Below are 20,009 nucleotides of genomic sequence, written 5' to 3'. Positions count from 1 at the left end.
GGACAACAACAGTGAGGTGGACAACAACAGTGGGGTGGACAACAACAGTGGGGTGGACAACAGTGGAGTGGACAACAGTGGGGTGGACAACAACAGTGGGGTGGACAACAACAGTGAGGTGGGCAACAACAGTGGGGTGGACAACAGTGGGGTGGACAATGACAGTGGGGTGGACAACAGTGGGGCGGACAACAACAGTGGGGTGGACAACAACAGTGGGGTAGACAACAACAGTGGGGCGGACAACAACAGTGGGGCGGACAACAACAGTGGGGTGGACAACAACAGTGAGGTGGACAACAACAGTGAGGTGGACAACAGTGGGGTGGACAACAACAGTGGGGCGGACAACAACAGTGGGGCGGACAACAACAGTGAGGTGGACAACAACAGTGGGGCGGACAACAACAGTGGGGCGGACAACAACAGTGGGGCGGACAACAACAGTGGGGCGGACAACAACAGTGAGGTGGACAACAACAGTGGGGCGGACAACAACAGTGAGGTGGACAACAACAGTGGGGTGGACAACAGTGGGGTGGACAATGACAGTGGGGTGGACAACAGTGGAGCGGACAACAACAGTGGGGTGGACAACAACAGTGGGGTAGACAACAACAGTGGGGCGGACAACAACAGTGGGGCGGACAACAACAGTGGGGCGGACAACAACAGTGGGGTGGACAACAACAGTGAGGTGGACAACAACAGTGGGGTGGACAACAGTGGGGCGGACAACAACAGTGGGGTGGACAACAACAGTGGGGCGGACAACAACAGTGGGGCGGACAACAACAGTGGGGCGGACAACAACAGTGGGGCGGACAACAACAGTGGGGTGGACAACAACAGTGGGGCGGACAACAACAGTGGGGCGGACAACAACAGTGGGGCGGACAACAACAGTGGGGTGGACAACAACAGTGGGGTGGACAACAACAGTGGGGCGGACAACAACAGTGGGGTGGACAACAACAGTGAGGTGGCAACAACAGTGGGGTGGACAACAGTGGGGTGGACAACAACAGCGAGGTGGACAACAACAGTGGGGTGGACAACAGTGGGGCGGACAACAACAGTGGGGCGGACAACAACAGTGAGTTGGACAACAACAGTGAGGTGGACAACAACAGTGAAGTGGACAACAACAGTGGGGTGGACAACAACAGTGGGGTGGACAACAACAGTGGGGTAGACAACAACAGTGGGGTGGACAAGAACAGTGAGGTTGACAACAACAGTGGGGTGGACAACAACAGTGAGGTGGACAACAACAGTGGGGTGGACAACAGTGGGGCGGACAACAACAGTGGGGTGGACAACAACAGTGAGGTGGACAGCAACAGTGAGGTGGACAACAGTGGGGTGGACAACAACAGTGAGGTGGACAACAACAGTGAGGTGGACAACAACAGTGAGGTGGACAACAGTGGGGTGGACAACAACAGTGGGGTGGACAACAACAGTGGGGTGGACAACAGTGGGGTGAACAACAACAGTGGGGTGGACAACAACAGTGGGGTGGACAACAACAGTGGGGTGGACAACAACAGTGGGGTGAACAACAACAGTGGGGTGGACAACAACAGTGGGGTGGACAACAGTGGGGTGGACAACAACAGTGGGGTGGACAACAACAGTGGGGTGGACAACAACAGTGGGGTGGACAACAGTGGGGTGGACAACAACAGTGAGGTGGACAACAACAGTGGGGTGGACAACAGTGGGGCGGACAACAACAGTGGGGTGGACAACAACAGTGAGGTGGACAACAACAGTGAGGTGGACAACAGTGGGGTGGACAACAACAGTGAGGTGGACAACAACAGTGAGGTGGACAACAACAGTGAGGTGGACAACAGTGGGGTGGACAACAGTGGGGTGGACAACAACAGTGGGGTGGACAACAACAGTGGGGTGGACAACAGTGGGGTGAACAACAACAGTGGGGTGGACAACAACAGTGGGGTGGACAACAACAGTGGGGTGGACAACATCAGTGGGGTGGACAACAACAGTGGGGTGAACAACAACAGTGGGGTGGACAACAGTGGGGTGGACAACAACAGTGGGGTGGACAACAACAGTGGGGTGGACAACAACAGTGGGGTGGACAACAACAGTGGGGTGGACAACAACAGTGGGGTGGACAACAGTGGGGTGGACAACAACAGTGGGGTGGACAACAACAGTGGGGCGGACAACAACAGTGGGGCGGACAACAACAGTGGGGCGGACAACAACAGTGGGGCGGACAACAACAGTGGGGCGGACAACAACAGTGGGGCGGACAACAACAGTGAGGTGGACAACAACAGTGGGGTAGACAACAACAGTGGGGCGGACAACAACAGTGGGGCGGACAACAACAGTGGGGCGGACAACAACAGTGGGGTGGACAACAACAGTGGGTGGACAACAACAGTGGGTGGACAACAACAGTGGGGGGACAACAACAGTGACAACAGTGGGGTGGACAACAGTGGGGTGGACAACAACAGTGAGGTGGACAACAACAGTGGGGTGGACAACAGTGGGGCGGACAACAACAGTGGGGCGGACAACAACAGTGAGTTGGACAACAACAGTGAGGTGGACAACAACAGTGAGGTGGACAACAACAGTGAGGTGGACAACAGTGGGGTGGACAACAACAGTGGGGTGGACAACAACAGTGGGGTGGACAACAACAGTGGGGTGGACAACAACAGTGGGGCGGACAACAACAGTGGAGTGGACAACAACAGTGGGGTGGACAACAACAGTGGGGTGGACAACAGTGGGGTGGACAACAACAGTGGGGTGGACAACAACAGTGGGGTGGACAACAGTGGGGTGAACAACAACAGTGGGGTGGACAACAACAGTGGGGTGGACAACAGTGGGGTGGACAACAACAGTGGGGTGGACAACAACAGTGGGGTGGACAACAGTGGGGTGGACAACAACAGTGGGGTGGACAACAGTGGGGTGGACAACAGTGGGGTGGACAACAACAGTGGGGTGAACAACAACAGTGGGGTGGACAACAACAGTGGGGTGGACAACAGTGGGGTGGACAACAACAGTGGGGTGGACAACAGTGGGGTGGACAACAACAGTGGGGTGGACAACAACAGTGGGGTGGACAACAGTGGGGTGGACAACAACAGTGGGGTGGACAACAGTGGGGTGGACAACAGTGGGGTGGACAACAACAGTGGGGTGGACAACAGTGGGGTGGACAACAGTGGGGTGGACAACAACAGTGGGGTGGACAACAACAGTGGGGTGTATACATGGTGAGGTTGGATAATGAACAGTTTGGGGATAAGAGGGTTTTGTCATGACATTTTACTGTGAAAGAGCTCTTTCCACCTGACTGTAATGCTAGATGTGTCCTATACAGGAGCCCTCAAATCAACTGTCATTACAGAGACCCATCATAATATAATACATGTGAGGGAATAATAAAGTGAACCACCTCCATTTCTGTCCTCCAGCTCAGTTTACTGTCCTCCAGCTCAGTTTACTGTCCTCCAGCTCAGCTTACTGTCCTCCAGCTCAGCTTACTGTCCTCCAGCTCAGCTTACTGTCCTCCAGCTCAGTTTACTGTCCTCCAGCTCAGCTTACTGTCCTCCAGCTCAGCTGACTGTCCTCCAGCTCAGTTTACTGTCCTCCAGCTCAGTTTGCTGTCCTCCAGCTCAGCTTACTGTCCTCCAGCTCAGCTTACTGTCCTCCAGCTCAGCTTACTGTCCTCCAGCTCAGCTTACTGTCCTCCAGCTCAGTTTACTGTCCTCCAGCTCAGCTTACTGTCCTCCAGCTCAGCTTACTGTCCTCCAGCTCAGCTTACTGTCCTCCAGCTCAGCGTACTGTCCTCCAGCTCAGTTTACTGTCCTCCAGCTCAGCTTACTGTCCTCCAGCTCAGCTTACTGTCCTCCAGCTCAGCTTACTGTCCTCCAGCTACAGAGTTGTTCGCTACAGGTTGCTTAGATAAATAATGGTCTAGGGAAATCTTTAGGTAATGTAGGAGGACATTCATATGTTACTACTAACTGGGTATTACTGACATTCATTAACCATTTGAGTTGACCTTATGGCTGATATCCAATACACTACCCCAGAGAGCCAAGAAAGAGTTGGCCACAAAAAAAGACAATGGAGATCACGTTTCACATGCAAATAGCACGTTGTTTGATTTCTTCTGGTCAAGGAATGACATTCCATGATAGCAACATTTCTTTGAGTTAAACTATACAAATTCTGTTCACAATGTTTGCTGTTACTTACTGCATGAATATTGATGTGTTGTGAACCATATATGAGCCTATTCCAGATGGTAGAATGCAGAGCAGATATGATGCCGAGAAAGTAACTGAAATCAACTGGCAACGGTAATGCAATTGTGTGTTTTCTTGGTGTAACCTTACATGCTCTAATACAGGGGTTCTCAAAGTGGGGGCCACAGGCAGTGGAGGCTGCTGAGGGGAGGGCGGCTCATAATATTGGCTGGAATGGAGCAAATGGAATGGCATCAAACACATGAAAACCATGTATTTGATTCAATTCCACCAATTCCGCTCCAGCCATTACCATGAGCCCGTCCTCCCCAATTAAGATGCCGCCAACCTCCTGTGCACAGAGGTACTGCAGGGGGTCCGCGACCAGATCAAATGTTTAGCATTTTATAGATTTTTATATGAATATTACCTACAGCAACAGATTAAACACATTTTAGGGATTAGTGGAATACGTTTAGAGGGTGTAATACTATGCAATGTTGTATTATGAATCTAAAATTTATGTTCTTAATAATATTATGAATCTACAATTTAGGTTCTTAACCCTGGGCAACATAGGCCTGGGAGGCTTACAGGGATGTTGGTATCCACTGTACTCCACCAGTTATAGCATTTTCAACTCAATACTTCTTGTAGTTCTCCAATTTTTGGGGGGACATAAATGCACTGTAATTTAGGCTTTAAAACGGCAACATTTTCTCTCTGCCTCATGGCTACGTGTAGAAATTCAGGATATTTGTTGAAAACTGCTAAATGTTCTCTTCAATGTCAAGAGGTGGGCCTTTCAAATGTTCCTTTACAGGGCCGGAGACTTGTTTTTCTTCTTCCATGCACTGCCAAAGTCAGAGTAATTATTTACTTGAGTTGTATTCTGATTATGAGGGGTCCCTGATGAATTTTCTATCACAAAATGGGTCCCCGGAACCAAAAGGTTTGAGAACCCTTGCACTAACAGGTGGCTTGCAAACTTGAATTATAAACAGGTTGATGTTGGTGTGGACTGTGTATGACTACAGATCAAAGTGTTGCGTTTACAATGTGAAAAAGTTATTTATCTGTGTTTGTGATTGTCAGTATATTTTTGTGTATTTATTTTTGCAGCTTCTACAGAATGTTGCTTTAACTATTGGAGTAGTAAAATAGGGTCACGCTTATTTGGATAGTCCGGATAGCATCTACAGATGGTGATATTATCAACAAACTATCTATTGATAAGCAGCTACTAGCTAAGGTTACGGTTAGTGTTAGGGTTCGTTTTAGAATAAGGGTAAGGGTTAAGGTTAGAGTGACTAGATACTTAGCTGAAATGTACTGATAGTCTGTAAAGCATCTACCAATGTACTATCCAAATAATGTGTAACCTAAAATAGTGCAAGACGATGATATGGTTGTCTATAGTATAGAAGTGATCTTGAGATACGTTTGCATTACCAGATTGCAGTTTGTCGATGGACTGTTCTAGATAAGTATGTTTCGTAGCTTTCAGTTTAAATAAGACTGATATCCACCTCACACAGAGTTTCGAGCTATTTGTAATAATTGTGTCATGTTATATATTGTCCTTAGGTGCTGCTTTGGTTGTTAAGTGGAAATTGTTGTTAAATGGTCTTCTTGTATAAAGTGTTATCAGGTGAAGCTTTGATGGAAATTTGAGTGAAACTATCCAAATGACAAAAACGACTCCCTTTTCTTCTATACTGTACTGCATGAGACAGGCTGTACTGCATGAGACAGGCTGTACTGCATGAGACAGGCTGTACTGCATGAGACAGGCTGTACTGCATGAGACAGGCTGTACTGCATGAGACAGGCTGTACTGCATGAGACAGGCTGTACTGCATGAGACAGGCTGTACTGCATGAGACAGGCTGTACTGCATGAGACAGGCTGTACTGCATGAGACAGGCTGTACTGCATGAGACAGGCTGTACTGCATGAGACAGGCTGTACTGCATGTGGATGTTTTTGTTTCAGAATAGTCCCCATCCTCTCATCGTATTCATCCCATCATTATGTTCCTGTTGATTGCTCGTTAGTGCATGTGGTATGGAGATAGCTCCAATTAGTTCCTTTTCACGTCACATCCCTAAATCAGACACAGAAGGTAATAACTCCCCTGATCAATAATGTATCATAATTGCTTGTTATCTTTGAATAAATTCCACTAAAACATGCACACCCCCATGTTGTGTCTTGTTACTGGGATTAAAAAAACAGTACAGGTGTAATATCTTAATTTTTTTACCAGTTTCTCACAGCAGGAAAATAATCCTACCGCAACAGGACATGTGGATTATTATGTGGATTATAATTAATGGACATTTTTGTCTGACATTTTTAAGTGGAAATTACACATTTTAGAAACCTTTTTAAACCTTGAATACAATACAAGTTTGCAGGGAAAATTCTCTGCGACAATAGTGATCAAATTAAGATAGCCATCTGTACTTCAGTAGTCATCAGTAATAAAAACATTAGTTGTTAACGGGATTTACCATTTCGATCATGTCTATCTAATGTAATTTCTCAACATGTATAAAACATGATGCAGAACGTGTGCGTTTATGTTTAAACATAGATTAATGAGTGACAGTTCGTGTCATTTAAAGACATCCTCCAGCGATTAAAAAAAAAATGTACTGTTGAAAAGTGATATCCCAAGTATAAATACAGTATATTAGTGGTACACACACTAAAGAGGGAAAAAAACAGTTTGGGGCAAAAACAGCCCAGTACATCACTGGGACCAAGCTTCTTGCCATCCAGGACCTGGAATTGTCCAAAATTGACTCAAAGACTCCTGCCACCCCAGTCATAGACTGTTCTCTCTGATACTGCACGACAAACGGTACTGGAGCTCCAAGTCAAGGTCCAAGAGGCTTCTAAACAGCTTCTACCCCCAAGTCAGAAAGGCATTCATGGAGTCTGATGGGGATTTGTGATGTCATCTGCCTCCCCCTGCATGAGGAACAATAAATAAAATAAAATTGTATTTGTTACATGCGCCAAATACAACAGGTGTAGGTAGACCTTACAGTGAAATACTTACTTACAAGCCCTTAACCAACAATGCAGTTTTAAGCAAAATACCTGCTAAGTAAAAAGAGAGTCTTTTTATAGCTTGGCTATATACAGGGAGAACGGCACAGTACAGAGTCAATGTGCGGGGACACAGGTTAGTCGAGGTATTTGAGGTAATATGTACATGTAGGTAGAGTTATAAAAGTAACTATGCATAGATATTAAACAGAGTAGCGGCAGCATAAAAGAGGGGGGCAAATCAAATAGTCTGGGTAGCCATTTTAAGCTGTTCAGGAGTCTTATGACTTGGGGGTAGAAGCTGTTTAGAAGCCTCTTGGACCTTGACTTGGAGCTCCAGTACCGTTTGTCGTGCAGTATCAGAGAGAACAGTCTATGACTGGGGTGGCAGGAGTCTTTGAGTCAATTTTGGACAATTCCAGGTCCTGGATGGCAAGAAGCTTGGTCCCAGTGATGTACTGGGCTGTTTGCACTACCCTCTGTAGTGCCTTGATGTCGGAGGCCAAGCAGTTGCCATACCAGGCAGTGATGCAACCAGTCAGAATGCTCTCGATGGTGTAGCTGTAGAACCTTTTGAGGATCTGAGGATGCATGCCAAATCTTTTCAGTCTCCTGAGGGGGAATAGGTTTTGTCGTGCCCCCTTCACAACTGTCTTGGTGTGCTTGGACCATGTTAGTTTGTTGTTGATGTGGACAACTAGGAACTTGAAGCTCTCAACCTGCTCCACTACAGCCCCGTCTATGAGAATGCTCGGTCCTCCTTTTCCTGTAGTCCACAATTATCTCCTTTGTCTTGATCACGTTGAGGGAGGTTGTTGTCCTGGCACCACATGGCCATTGTCAGGGATCAGTCCTACCACTGTTGTGTAATCGGCAAACTTAATGGTGTTGGAGTCATACCTGGCCATGAAGTCATAAGTGAACAGGGAGTACAGGAGGGGACTGAGCATGCACCCTTGAGGGCCCCCCGTGTTGAGGATCAGCGTGGCAGGTTTGTTGTTACCCACAGTACCCTTACCACCTGGGGGCAGCCCATCAGGAAGTCCAGGATCCAGTTGCAGAGGGAGGTATTTAGTCCTCAGAGGTACAATAGAGAACACAAGTACTATGTCACAAGGATACCTGGGCCACCTATTGAGATGTGCCTTTTGTTTTAAGGAAATCAGGTAATAAATGAGCTGAAAAGGAGACTGAGTAGGACCTTAATAGTGACTGGCTGCCAGTCAGCAGATAATAAAAAGCTAGCGGTGAGATACACTGTGTATCTCTGTGCTTGCCATGTCATCAGGCCTCCCCTAATCACCATAATACATAACAAGGGATCTTGAGGATACCGTTAAATGGGGTACATGTTCCATATTTAGGAGGCAGTCCAGAGTGGATTTCATTTGACTGGTTGACTCTATAGCCATGCGGCCTAGATCCAGTAGATGCTATTTGTGCCGGTAGTTTACTTTGTAATGCGAGGTAGTTTACGTTGTAATGCGAGGTAGTTTATGTTGTAATGTGAGGTAGTTTAAGTTGTAACATGAGGGACATAAGGTAGAGAAAGCTTTGTAATACAGGCCTTGGAGTTTTGAACAAAGTGAGTTCTTTTCGTCAGACTTTAGCTAATGGCTGTCTGTTAGATCATAAGAATTGAAATGTTCCAACTGAGAAGTCCTGTATGTAGAAGGAGAGCATATTTCTTGACCTTAGAGATTATGGTCATAAAATTCATTAGTTTTGTTACAAAGCAAAATGTATGATTTCACTGAAATGTACTTTTGTTGACCATGTGTTTCTGAAAGGGTTTTAAACACAATACATACAACTGAACTTCCACCATACCACCTTGGATATGCATTCAGCATTGGATAACAGAAACAGAGGCAGAGAGCAAAGTGACTTTAGATAATGGACGCTCTGCAATCCTGCCAAAGATAGTACTCTAATGGAAAATAGCCAGCCACTATGAAAATGAATCACTTACATAATGATGAAACGACACTTTTGTCATTACCTATAGCAACACTTCAAGCAGCCATTAACAGCATTGGATCAAAGGAATCAAAACAGGACTTACACAACTACTATTAATAGTATATTATTGTTATGTCACAATGTGTGCTCATAAAAAAATAATGAGGCTTTCATCTACAAACAGAATCCTTTACATCTGAGAGTGTGAAGATGGTTCAATCCTTAACACATGCATTATGGAAGAACCATGGAAAACATGTTGGATTGGTTTATATCACTTAGAATGACTACAGTGCTTATTTATGGGGGATGCTATATTATAAATGATTCTACCAATCTACTACCACTATAGCACAGTGTTTAAACTAAAGTATGCAATCTGTCATTCAATGAGAAATGTTCATACACTAAGAATACAAAACATTAGGAACATCTGCTCTTTCCATGACATAGACTGACCAGGTGAATCCAGGTGAAAGCTATGATCCCTTATTGATGTCACTTGTTAAATCCACTTCAATCCGGGTAGATTAAGGGGAGGAGACGGGTTAAAAATAAAGATTTTTAAGCGCCTTGAGACATGGAATGTGTATGTGTACCATTCAGAGGGTGTAAGTGCCTTTGAACGGGGTATGGTAGTAGGTGCCAGGCGCACCGGTTTGTGTCAAGAACTGCAATACTGCTGGGTTTTTCACGCTCAAAGGTTTCCTATGTGTCTCAAGAATGGTCCACCACCCAAAGGACATCCAGCCAACTTGACACAACCGTGAGAATCATCGAGTCAACATGGGCCAGCATCCCTGTGTCTGTGCACATAGAAAAGAGAGTTGCATGTCATGTAACTTCACCAAATAACTTGTTTTTTGACCCGCTTTTTATTTTATTCGGAGAAGCCCGGACATCTGAGGTCTCTGGTTCAACTGCAAAACGTATTGAAATAGGTGACGTTCTGCTGTAACAAAGTTATTCAGCTCAGTGGTCTTGAGAATCAAGACCCTCTATTGAAACTTGCGCCTGTCAATAGATTTCAACATCTGCAAAGGGCTACATCTACAGGGAACGACCTATGACCCTGAGGCTGTCCTGACTTACCATGCAGAGACAATACGCAGTATAGACTGCAAAATAATTGGAAAAGCAGAATTGTCCCCTCAAAACACACTTCTCATATAAAATTAGATTAATACATGTTTCACTCGCATGTCATTTGATGACATACCTGTAAATAGGTTCATGACAGACATATTCATTAATCTACTTGTTGCAGAAATCCTTGGGTATAATCAGTGTAATAGAAAAAAGAGAAGAGTACAATCAGACTTTGATCCGTTTTCTAACTGCCTGACAGCTCAGACTCATTAAAATGAGAATACGTCGGAGTGCAATGATGTATACTGTAGATGACGTTTTTTTATCCTTAAAAACTTTGCACTCAAAGTCTGTCAATGTTTATAGACAATAAAGTAAATAAAAGATCATACAAAATGTTTGAAACACAACAAAGAATGTAATGATAGCAGTTGTAGTGAATTCATCATACAGTTCAGATGTGACAAACACACCTGATGACATCACTACAGTCTTGGTGACACAGTTGAACCACCCATCGGGAGGCCACTCAGACAATAACAATAGCCCAAGATTGCACAAATCAAATCAAACTGTTGATTACTGTCCCCTGTTATTTAGGCACTTGTACAGCCACTTGTATTATTGTCCCGTTTCGTTAGATAGATGACAACTTGCTTATCATGAACTATTTCTGTCGCATCGTGTTGTCATGACATTTTTCCGAACCTCAGAGGAGACAAACTGATTGAAAAATTGTTCAGTGTTGGAGATAACTGCTAACCTTTGCTAAAGCGTAACCACCATGCCAGTCAGTATTGCGAGGCTTAACAGTACTGTGAAAGCATTCCTCCGTATCAATGCTCAGCCTGACCTCAGAGCCATACAAACATACTTTACGTATTTCTGAGCACTTCCAAGTAGAAGGGTATAATTGCAGACAGCAATTAAGGGTGTTTTCTGATATAGGCGTTTCTTGATATCAAGTTACACCCATTAACTCTCATCTCATCATCCTGTATAGTACACTGCTAAAATAATGGCCATTACAGTCCTATACAGAACCTTTTTGAAGACCATTTAGGGAGAGAGCCCTAACTATTAAGAGTGTACAATACCATTAACGCTAAGAGTGTACAGCATTACCTCATGACCTGGTCCATATGTTCCTGCATGGACATTTCTGCATGTTGCATTGATATACAGTTCCAGTCTAAAGTTTGGACACAACTACTCATTCAAGGGTTTTTCTTTATTTTTACAATTTTCAATATTGTAGAATTATAGTGAAGACATCAAAACTATGAAATAACACATATGGAATCATGTAGTAACCAAGTAACCAATTGGGTTAAGGTCGGGTGACTGTGAAGGCCAGGTCATCTGATGCAGCACTTCATCACTCTCCTTGGTAAAATAGTCCTTACACAGCCTGGAGGTGTGTTTTGGGTCATTGTCCTGTTGAAAAACAAATGATAGTCCTACTAAGCGCAAACCAGATGGGCTGGTGTATCGCTGCAGAATGCTGTGGGAGCCATGCTGGTTAAGTGTGCCTTGAATTCTAAATAAATCACTGACAGTGTCACCAGCAAAGCACCCCCACACCATCACACCTCCTCCTCCATGCTTCACGGTGGGAACCACAGATGTGGATATCATCCGTTTACCTACTCTGCATCACAAAGACACAGCGGTTGGAACCAAAAGGTTCACATTTTGACTCAACAGACCAAAGGACAGATTTCCACCGGTCTAATGTCCATTGCTTGTGTTTCTCGTCCCAAGCAAGTCTCCTCTTCTTATTGGTGTCCTTTAGTAGTGGTTTCTTTGCAGCAATTCAACCATGAAGGCCTGATTCATGCAGTCTCCTCTGAACAGTTGATGGTGAGATGTTACTTGAACTCTGTGAAGCATTAATTTGGGCTGCAATCTGAGGTGCAATTAACACTAATGAACTTCTGCACTAATGAACCCTCTGCAGCTGAGGTAACTCTGGGTCTTCCTTTCCTGTGGCGGTCCTCATGAGAGCCAGTTTCATCATAGCGCTTGATGGTTGACTGACCTTCATGTCTTAAAGTAATGATGGACTGTCATTTCTCTTTGCTTATTTTAACTGTTCTTGCCATAATATGGACTTTACCAAATAGGGCAATCTTCTGTATAACATCCCTACCTTGTCACAACTGATTGGCTCAAATGCATTAAGAAGAAAATAAATTATGCAAATTAACTTATAACAAGGCACACCTGTTAATTGAAATTCCAGGTGACTACCTCGTGAAGCTGGTTGAGAAAATGCCAAGAGTGTGCAAAGCTGTCATCAAAGCAAAGGGTGGCTACTTTGAAGAATCTTAATATAAAATATATTTTTATTTGTTTAACACTTTTTTGGTTACTACATGATTCATATGTGTTATTTCATAGTTTTGATGTCTTCACTATTATTCTAAAAAAAAAAATAGTAAAAATAAAGAAAAACCCTGGAATGAGTAGGTGTGTCCAAACTTTTGACTGGTACTGTAAGTACGGAGGGACTGCACTGAACACTATGAAGGTGTCTGCCCAATGAAATGCCACTGCCCCAGAGGTTGTCGTTATGTAGCACAGCAGGTAGGCTACACCACAGAGGGCTTCATTAAAATCAGCTACGAGATGTCAATCAATAGATAATATCAGTTTATCAAGATGAAGTTGAAGTTTTGTAATTGCTCTTGCAGATTTTAGATGGTGCTTATTAAATTAATTCATTTTTTATCTAATCAAGAAATGTCATGACACATCTAATCAAGAAGTGTATTGACACACTAATGTTTATTGTTGAATATGACAAATACTGATAAGCAGAATTTGTCGGGGCATGAACTCTGCAAGGTGTCAAAAGCATTCCACAGGGATGCTAGCCAATGTTGACTCCAATGCTTCCCATAGTTGTGTCAAGATGGCTGGATGTCCTTTCGATGGTGGACCATTCAAACCGGTGCCCCTGGCACCTACTAGCATATCAAAGGCACTTAAATATGTTGTCTTGCCCATTCACCCTCTAAATGGCAAACATACACAAACCATGTCTCAATTGTCTCAAGGCTTAAAAACATTAACTTGTCTCCTCCCGTTCATCTACACTGATTGAAGTGGATTTAACAAGTGACATCAATAAGGGATCATAGCTTTCACCTGGATTTACCTGGTCAGTCTGTTATTGAAAGAGCATAAATGTTTGGTAGACTCTGTACAGTACTGTACAGTAACCTGAAGAAAGGAGAGCACTGTCATGGATCTATGGTCTCTGGATATACTCTGACCTCTTGTGGGACACCTGCAGCACTGCATTAGATTGTCAATGAGTGTTACGAGTTATGATCCTTTCTGATTCACTTTTCAGCCTGCATCACCCAATGAGATTGAGAGGTTATCCCAGAGGTTACTCTTTCCAAGAAAATGCATTAATGCTGATATCCAGTGCCCTCACTCAGGTGTCATAAATAAATACAACGTTTATCCTAAAGAAACAGATATCACATTGTAGGTTAAAGAGAATTTAAGCTGAAAGTTGTGTGTACAAGTCTCCCATCAGCAATGATCCATGAACAACCAGAGAAAGCACACACGCAAATGAGTAGATAGAAGATGAGTGGAGTTGGAGTTAGTGGTCGTCAGCAGGCTGGCTGGCCCAGAGAGAGGCAGGGTGCGGTAGATAGAAGATGAGTGGAGTTGGAGTTAGTGGTCGTCAGCAGGCTGGCTGGCCCAGAGAGAGGCAGTGTGCGGTAGATAGAAGATGAGTGGAGTTGGAGTTAGTGGTCGTCAGCAGGCTGGCTGGCCCAGAGAGAGGCAGGGTGCGGTAGATAGAAGATGAGTGGAGTTGGAGTTAGTGGTCGTCAGCAGGCTGGCTGGCCCAGAGAGAGGCAGTGTGCGGTAGATAGAAGATGAGTGGAGTTGGAGTTAGTGGTCGTCAGCAGGCTGGCTGGCCCAGAGAGAGGCAGTGTGCGGTAGATAGAAGATGAGTGGAGTTGGAGTTAGTGGTCGTCAGCAGGCTGGCTGGCCCAGAGAGAGGCAGGGTGCGGTAGATAGAAGATGAGTGGAGTTGGAGTTAGTGGTCGTCAGCAGGCTGGCTGGCCCAGAGAGAGGCAGAGCCCAAGTGACATCTCCAACATGTCAGCACAGTGAAGTGGATAACACATCCCGCCCTGCCCTCTGCACCCAATCACAAGATCAACAAGGACAAAGCTGTTTTCCCTCGACCCCCACACCACCCTGTCAGCCCCGAGACAAACTGCCGTTGGATAAGGTAGAACTGTTCCGCAGGTATCCTCTGCTGAGGATCCTATTCTATTTCCATACTTGATACTCATCCTTTGGACCTGAACTCGCCTTTGACTCAGGCAGTCATGGTTACTCCAGTGTTCTCCATACTGGGCTACATCTACTCTCTGAGCCTCCTGCCTCTGCTGCTGCCTGGTTCGAGCCAGGGCAGTCCCATCATGTCACCTGAGGAGTTTCGAAGGGGCCCTGGGGCTAGAGGTCTGGTGGATACCTCCATGTTGGAGCAGAATGAAGACCTGGACATGCAGGACTTTCAGGGTCAGTTTCTGTCCACATTGAACCTCACAGAGCTGGGCCTCCGGCCAAGGCCCCGTGAGGCCCGTAAAGAGCCACCAGAATACATGCTGGAACTGTACAACCGCTTTGCCAACGATCGCACGGCCATGCCCTCTGCCAACATAGTGCGTAGTTTCAAGAATGAAGGTACAACATGTACTTATATTTGTCTGAAGACATTGTTTTTTAAATGTTTAACTATTCATCATTTTGAAAAAATGTATCTTTGGATATATATATTGTTTATTTAGCTAACATTATAAAGCAACTCAAATTAACTTGAGAACAATAGCACTCTATACAATAGCACTCACTTATACAATCTATTGACGAATACAACTTAAAAAGTATATTAAAAATGTACACTGATACTCAGCTGTTCTTTTAGAGAAGTTAAGATTTGACTAACTGTAAATCACTCTCTGTTTGGATAACTGAGATTAACTTTAAATGATTCAAAGTGTTATGGAGTTCGCCTTAAATTTAGACAAGAATGAAATATGATATTTACCCTTAAAGAAACTTTTATTAAATTGTAATTGGATTAACAGTTACTTATTTCCTCTTCTTGAAGTCAAATTACATGATATGATCGCAATTTATTCTAACCATATAAAAAAATAGCTAAATTAAAAGCCTTATTATTGATGCATTATTTAATATAAAATTGATTAAATCCAATTTGAGTCTAAACCCAATTCAGACCTTCATTGATATTTTAATTCCAGATTCCTCCTTCTACAGTGTGACGGTCAGGGGCGTGAGGACACACCCCCTGCTATTCAACATCTCCATCCCCCACCACGAGCACATCCTCACCGCCGAGCTCCGCCTCTACACCCTGGTCCAGAGGGATCGCAGATGCTACGCCGGCCTTGATCGCAAGGTGACCATCTACAAGATCCACGAGGGGGGGCACTGGAGGAAAAAAGAGGGGAGGGACGAAAGAAGGAATGAGCAGGAGACAGACAAAATGGAGGAAATGGAGGTGCTGGCAACCCGGCAAGTCTATGGTAAAGACGATGCCTGGATTACCTTTGACCTGACCCATCAGGTCAACCTTTGGTGTAAGGCAGAGAGCTCCGCCCACCGACTGGAGGTCCACATTGCAAGTCTGGGTTCTGATGGTGGGAAGACCCCCCAGGTCAGAGAAGAGGATGGAAGGAAAGAGTTGGTCGATGTGGATGTTGACATGGGCTCAGATGGTAAACACATGCCAGTGGTGGTTGTGTTCTCAGATGATCAGAACAGAGACCATCGTGAGGAGGACAAGCGGGAGCTCAACCAGTTTACAGAACATGAGAATGACCTGCCGGCTGACCTGGAGTCGAGTCCACAGGTGAATTGGGGGGACCAGGCTGGGAGCGAAGCTAGAAACACTGATGGAGAGGAGCTGGACGAGGAGACTCTCATGCAACTGCACTCCAACCTCATTTATGACACGCCTCCCCGAATCCGCCGCAACACCAAGGGTGACCCCTGTAAGAAGACCCCTCTCTATGTGGAGTTTAAGGACATTGGCTGGGATACTTGGGTCATACAGCCCCTGGGCTATGAAGCTTATGAGTGCAATGGTGTATGCAGCTACCCTATGACCTCTGAGGTCTCGCCTACCAAGCACGCCATTGTCCAGAGTCGGCTGAGCAGTAAGATTCCACAGAAGGCGTCACCAGCCTGCTGTGTTCCCACCAAGCTAGAGCCCATCTCACTCCTTTATGTCGAGGATGGAGGAGTGGTCACCTACATGCACAAGTACGAGGGCATGGTGGTGTCAGAATGCGGCTGTAGATAGTCATAGAACTGACTGTAGGTTCAGGAGAGAGGTATAGAGACTGTGGATTAACGTAGACTGAGTGGTCATCAATTTCACTATCAAGAAGAAAATCAGATCAAAAGTGCCTATTTGAAAATAATACATTTCTGCAAACATTAAGGATACTTGCTTTGTGAGCTATTAGCAGACATATAGTGTAAACCATATTAAGGGCATGAATAATTTCTATATCTATATTTTGCAGCATCAACTACATTGTATGACAAAGATAAACAGTGGAGGCGTAAATAGGAAGATGACAGAGCAAGAGGGTCCTGCCTGTATGTGCATTCAATTATGTACATTTGCCATTTGTAAAAGTACATTTCTTATTATATTGAGATTATATAAATGCTATTTTACAATGCCAGCAATCTAATTTTTTTTTTTAAAATAAAAAGTGAAATGTGAATATCACTTTGTAGTTTGTGATCATACATTTGACTTTCATTTTGGCGATATTGGTATGTACCGTCAGATATGCACAAAACGTTGTTGGTTTAAATGGTTGGTCCTGTATGGCTTTGTTGGTAGAGTATTTATTTTTTATTATTTTTTTACCAGGCAAGTCAGTTAAGAACAAATTCTTATTTTCAATGACAGCCTAGGAACAGTGGGTTAACTGCCTGTTCAGGGGCAGAACGACAGATTTGTACCTTGTCAGCTCAGGGATTTGAACTTGCAACCTTTCAGTTACTAGTCCAACACTCTAACCACTAGGCTACCTTGCCGCCCCCAGTTTGGCGCTTACCAGGTCAGTACACACACAAAATGTTACCCATCCAGCTTCAATTCGCCAGGGCATGGACTTTACAAGGGGTCGAAAGCGTTCCACAGGGATGCTCGCCCATGTTGACTCCAATGCTTCCCACAGTTGTGTCGAATTGGCTGGATGTCCGTTGGGTGGTGGACCATTCTTGATACACACTGGAAACTGTTGAATGTGAAAAACCCAGCGGCGTTGCAGATGTTCACACAAACCGATGCGCCTGGCATCTACTACCACACCCTGTTCTAAGACACTTCAATCTTTTGTCTTGCCCATTCAGCCTCGTCTCAATTGTCTCAAGGCTTAAAAATGCTTCTTTAACCTGTGTCCTCCCCTTCATCTACACTGATTGAAGTGGATTTAATAAGTGTCATCAATAAGGGATCATAGCTTTCACCTGGATTCAGCTGGTCAGTCTATGTCATGGAAAGAGCAGGTGTTCATAATGTTTTGTACACTCAGTGTATATTATTAATGAAAGATAAACTATAACAGATAACTCGTATATATCCTACATGCTAAGACAAAGAGGCGTATTCTAAAGCAGAGCAGAATAAATTGTGTTTGAAGTTCATTACAAATGTGAGTGCTTTCAGGGTTGGGTAGGTTTCTTTCTAAATTGAATACGTTAAAGTTACTATCAACCTGTCCAAAATTGCAGTCAGTAATGTAACGTCTAGATGACCCAAACTCAGTAACGTAATCTGATTACTTTTTTATTATTTTCCCCTTAAGTGGCATTAGAAGAAGACAAAAATTATCCATCAAACACATTTGGTGTGTCATCAGAGGTCTCTGACTTGGGGTCAGACTCGCTCAGGTGGAACAAACTTAAACCTGTATCTTTTTCCAATTCTGAATTGAATGTCATTGAGAAAACAGAAAGGTGTCTTTTTTTATTTAACTAGGCACGTCAGTTAAGAACAAATTCTTATTTACAATGACGGCATACCGTATAGTAAAAAAATAAATAAATCCGCAAACACCCTTTCTGGATTTAAAAGTAATCCAAGAAGTGATCTAGTTTTTCAAAAGTATCTGTAATCAGATTACAATATGTTTGCTGGTAACGTAACTGATTACAGTTACTATTTCTTTGTAATCAGACAACCCTGTGTGCTTCCATGATTGACTAGACATAGCCTAGTGAAATGTGTTAGAGATTACACTTTGTTTGAGGTTCTCCATTAAAGGCATGCAGAAAAAGACAAGAATACAAGTGCACTACAGCAGAAGTGAATCTGAAATTAATATTGCTTTGAATAGAGTGGCATTGTGCAAAAATGGCACGGAACAATGAACTTGCTATATAGACAACCTTTCAAGAGTGTTACGTCAGAGAAGAGAATGTGAAAGCAAAGAAAAACTATACAAAAGTGTCATTACTTTTATTTATTGCAGATCTCGTTTATCTCTGCAATACATCAAACCTCTCCAATTGTAGAAAACAGAAGCAGAAAGGTACAGATGATGCAGAGCCATAGATTAAGTTTGTTTGCTAAATGTTATTTTTCCTGAATACATAATACTGTCCATGTCCATAGAACCAAATGGTTGTTTCAAATCCATTCTATTCACTTATTTGTGGGGTAATCTATTTGCCCCAGTCTGACTCACACTCCCTCCCCACAATCACACTTCCTTCTAAAGCCACATGCCACGCGAGCCGCTTTCTCCCCCCCACCTCAATGTGATGGTGATAAAGAGGTGTCAGGGCCTGGAGACTTGTAGACCATCACTCAGGATGAGACGCCATTCCAAGTGGTGAGCAGTTGGGAAAGGGTGCTGTCAGATTCCTGGGCCCCAACACCAACAATCTCTATGGACGATCCACCCCCCAGACAGCCTCTCTGTATTGGACGTTCTCTCTCTACCCACCGCTGCCTCCCACCTAACCTTGTCTGACATGACCACTCGGCAGCCCTAATCATGGCTTTGTCTACAGGACAGATGGAAAAACACATGTCACATCATTACCCAGTTTCTGTTGTCAGTGGACTGAAGGCGAGACAACCTCTATGCAATAACGCTGAATGACTGAGTCCAGATTTGCACTTCACTGCCATGCATTTGTGAATCACAACTATACTGTACTTACATATGGGGCTGTTTCAGAGATTATTTCAGAGTACTCACTTTATGAATTATGATGGTTATTTATTTTGTCAATTTCATTTGACATTTAATCCTGTGGCAATGAATTATCTTCAGGAAAAATAAACTGTTTTGCAGCATGAAGACATGGTTGGCATATGGTGTTGTTGAACTAAATTCCAGATCAAATCTCCAGAGTGTTGGATATGCACATAGACCTATGGTACATTTACTTTACTTAAAACAAATGACATACCACCCCTGTATCCCACTGCCAGCTTGCCTCTGAAGCTAAGCAGGGTTGGTCCTGGATGGGAGAGCCAGTAGGAGGCTCAATTTTCTCTGAAAATAAAAAGATCCCAATGCCCCAGGTCAGTGATTGGGGACA

General features: G+C 44.2%; 1 protein-coding gene across 2 annotated transcripts; it reads left to right on the top strand.

Annotated features, from left to right (window-relative positions):
• Positions 1-14,568: 14,568 nt before the first annotated feature.
• LOC115105858 (bone morphogenetic protein 10-like) lies at positions 14,569-17,175 on the top strand. Of its 2 annotated transcripts, none has more exons than XM_029628302.2 (2): positions 14,569-14,927; positions 15,674-17,175. In XM_029628302.2, the coding sequence occupies exons 1-2, from the start codon at positions 14,735-14,737 to the stop codon at positions 16,735-16,737; spliced, it is 1,257 nt and encodes a 418-aa protein (XP_029484162.1). In that variant the 5' UTR covers positions 14,569-14,734; the 3' UTR covers positions 16,738-17,175. The 2 variants fall into 2 exon arrangements, with proteins under 2 accessions (XP_029484162.1, XP_029484161.1); XM_029628301.2 differs by having other exon boundaries at positions 14,569-15,092.
• The last annotated feature ends 2,834 nt before the right edge of the window (positions 17,176-20,009 follow it).

Source organism: Oncorhynchus nerka, linkage group LG22 (genome assembly GCF_034236695.1).
Source record: "Oncorhynchus nerka isolate Pitt River linkage group LG22, Oner_Uvic_2.0, whole genome shotgun sequence".
In the NCBI taxonomy this organism is placed as follows: Eukaryota; Metazoa; Chordata; class Actinopteri; order Salmoniformes; family Salmonidae; genus Oncorhynchus; species Oncorhynchus nerka.
Note: the sequence above shows the minus strand (reverse complement) of the source record. Positions and strands in the feature narration are given on the sequence as shown.

What these genes read in the sequence shown, in the direction of transcription:
- LOC115105858 (XM_029628301.2), top strand. Translation starts at nt 14,735, where the DNA reads ATGGTTACTCCAGTGTTCTCCATACTGGGCTACATCTACTCTCTGAGC. An exon ending in GCGTAGTTTCAAGAATGAAG is followed by an intron (nt 15,093 to 15,673) that starts GTACAACATGTA and finishes TTTTAATTCCAG; the next exon opens with ATTCCTCCTTCTACAGTGTG.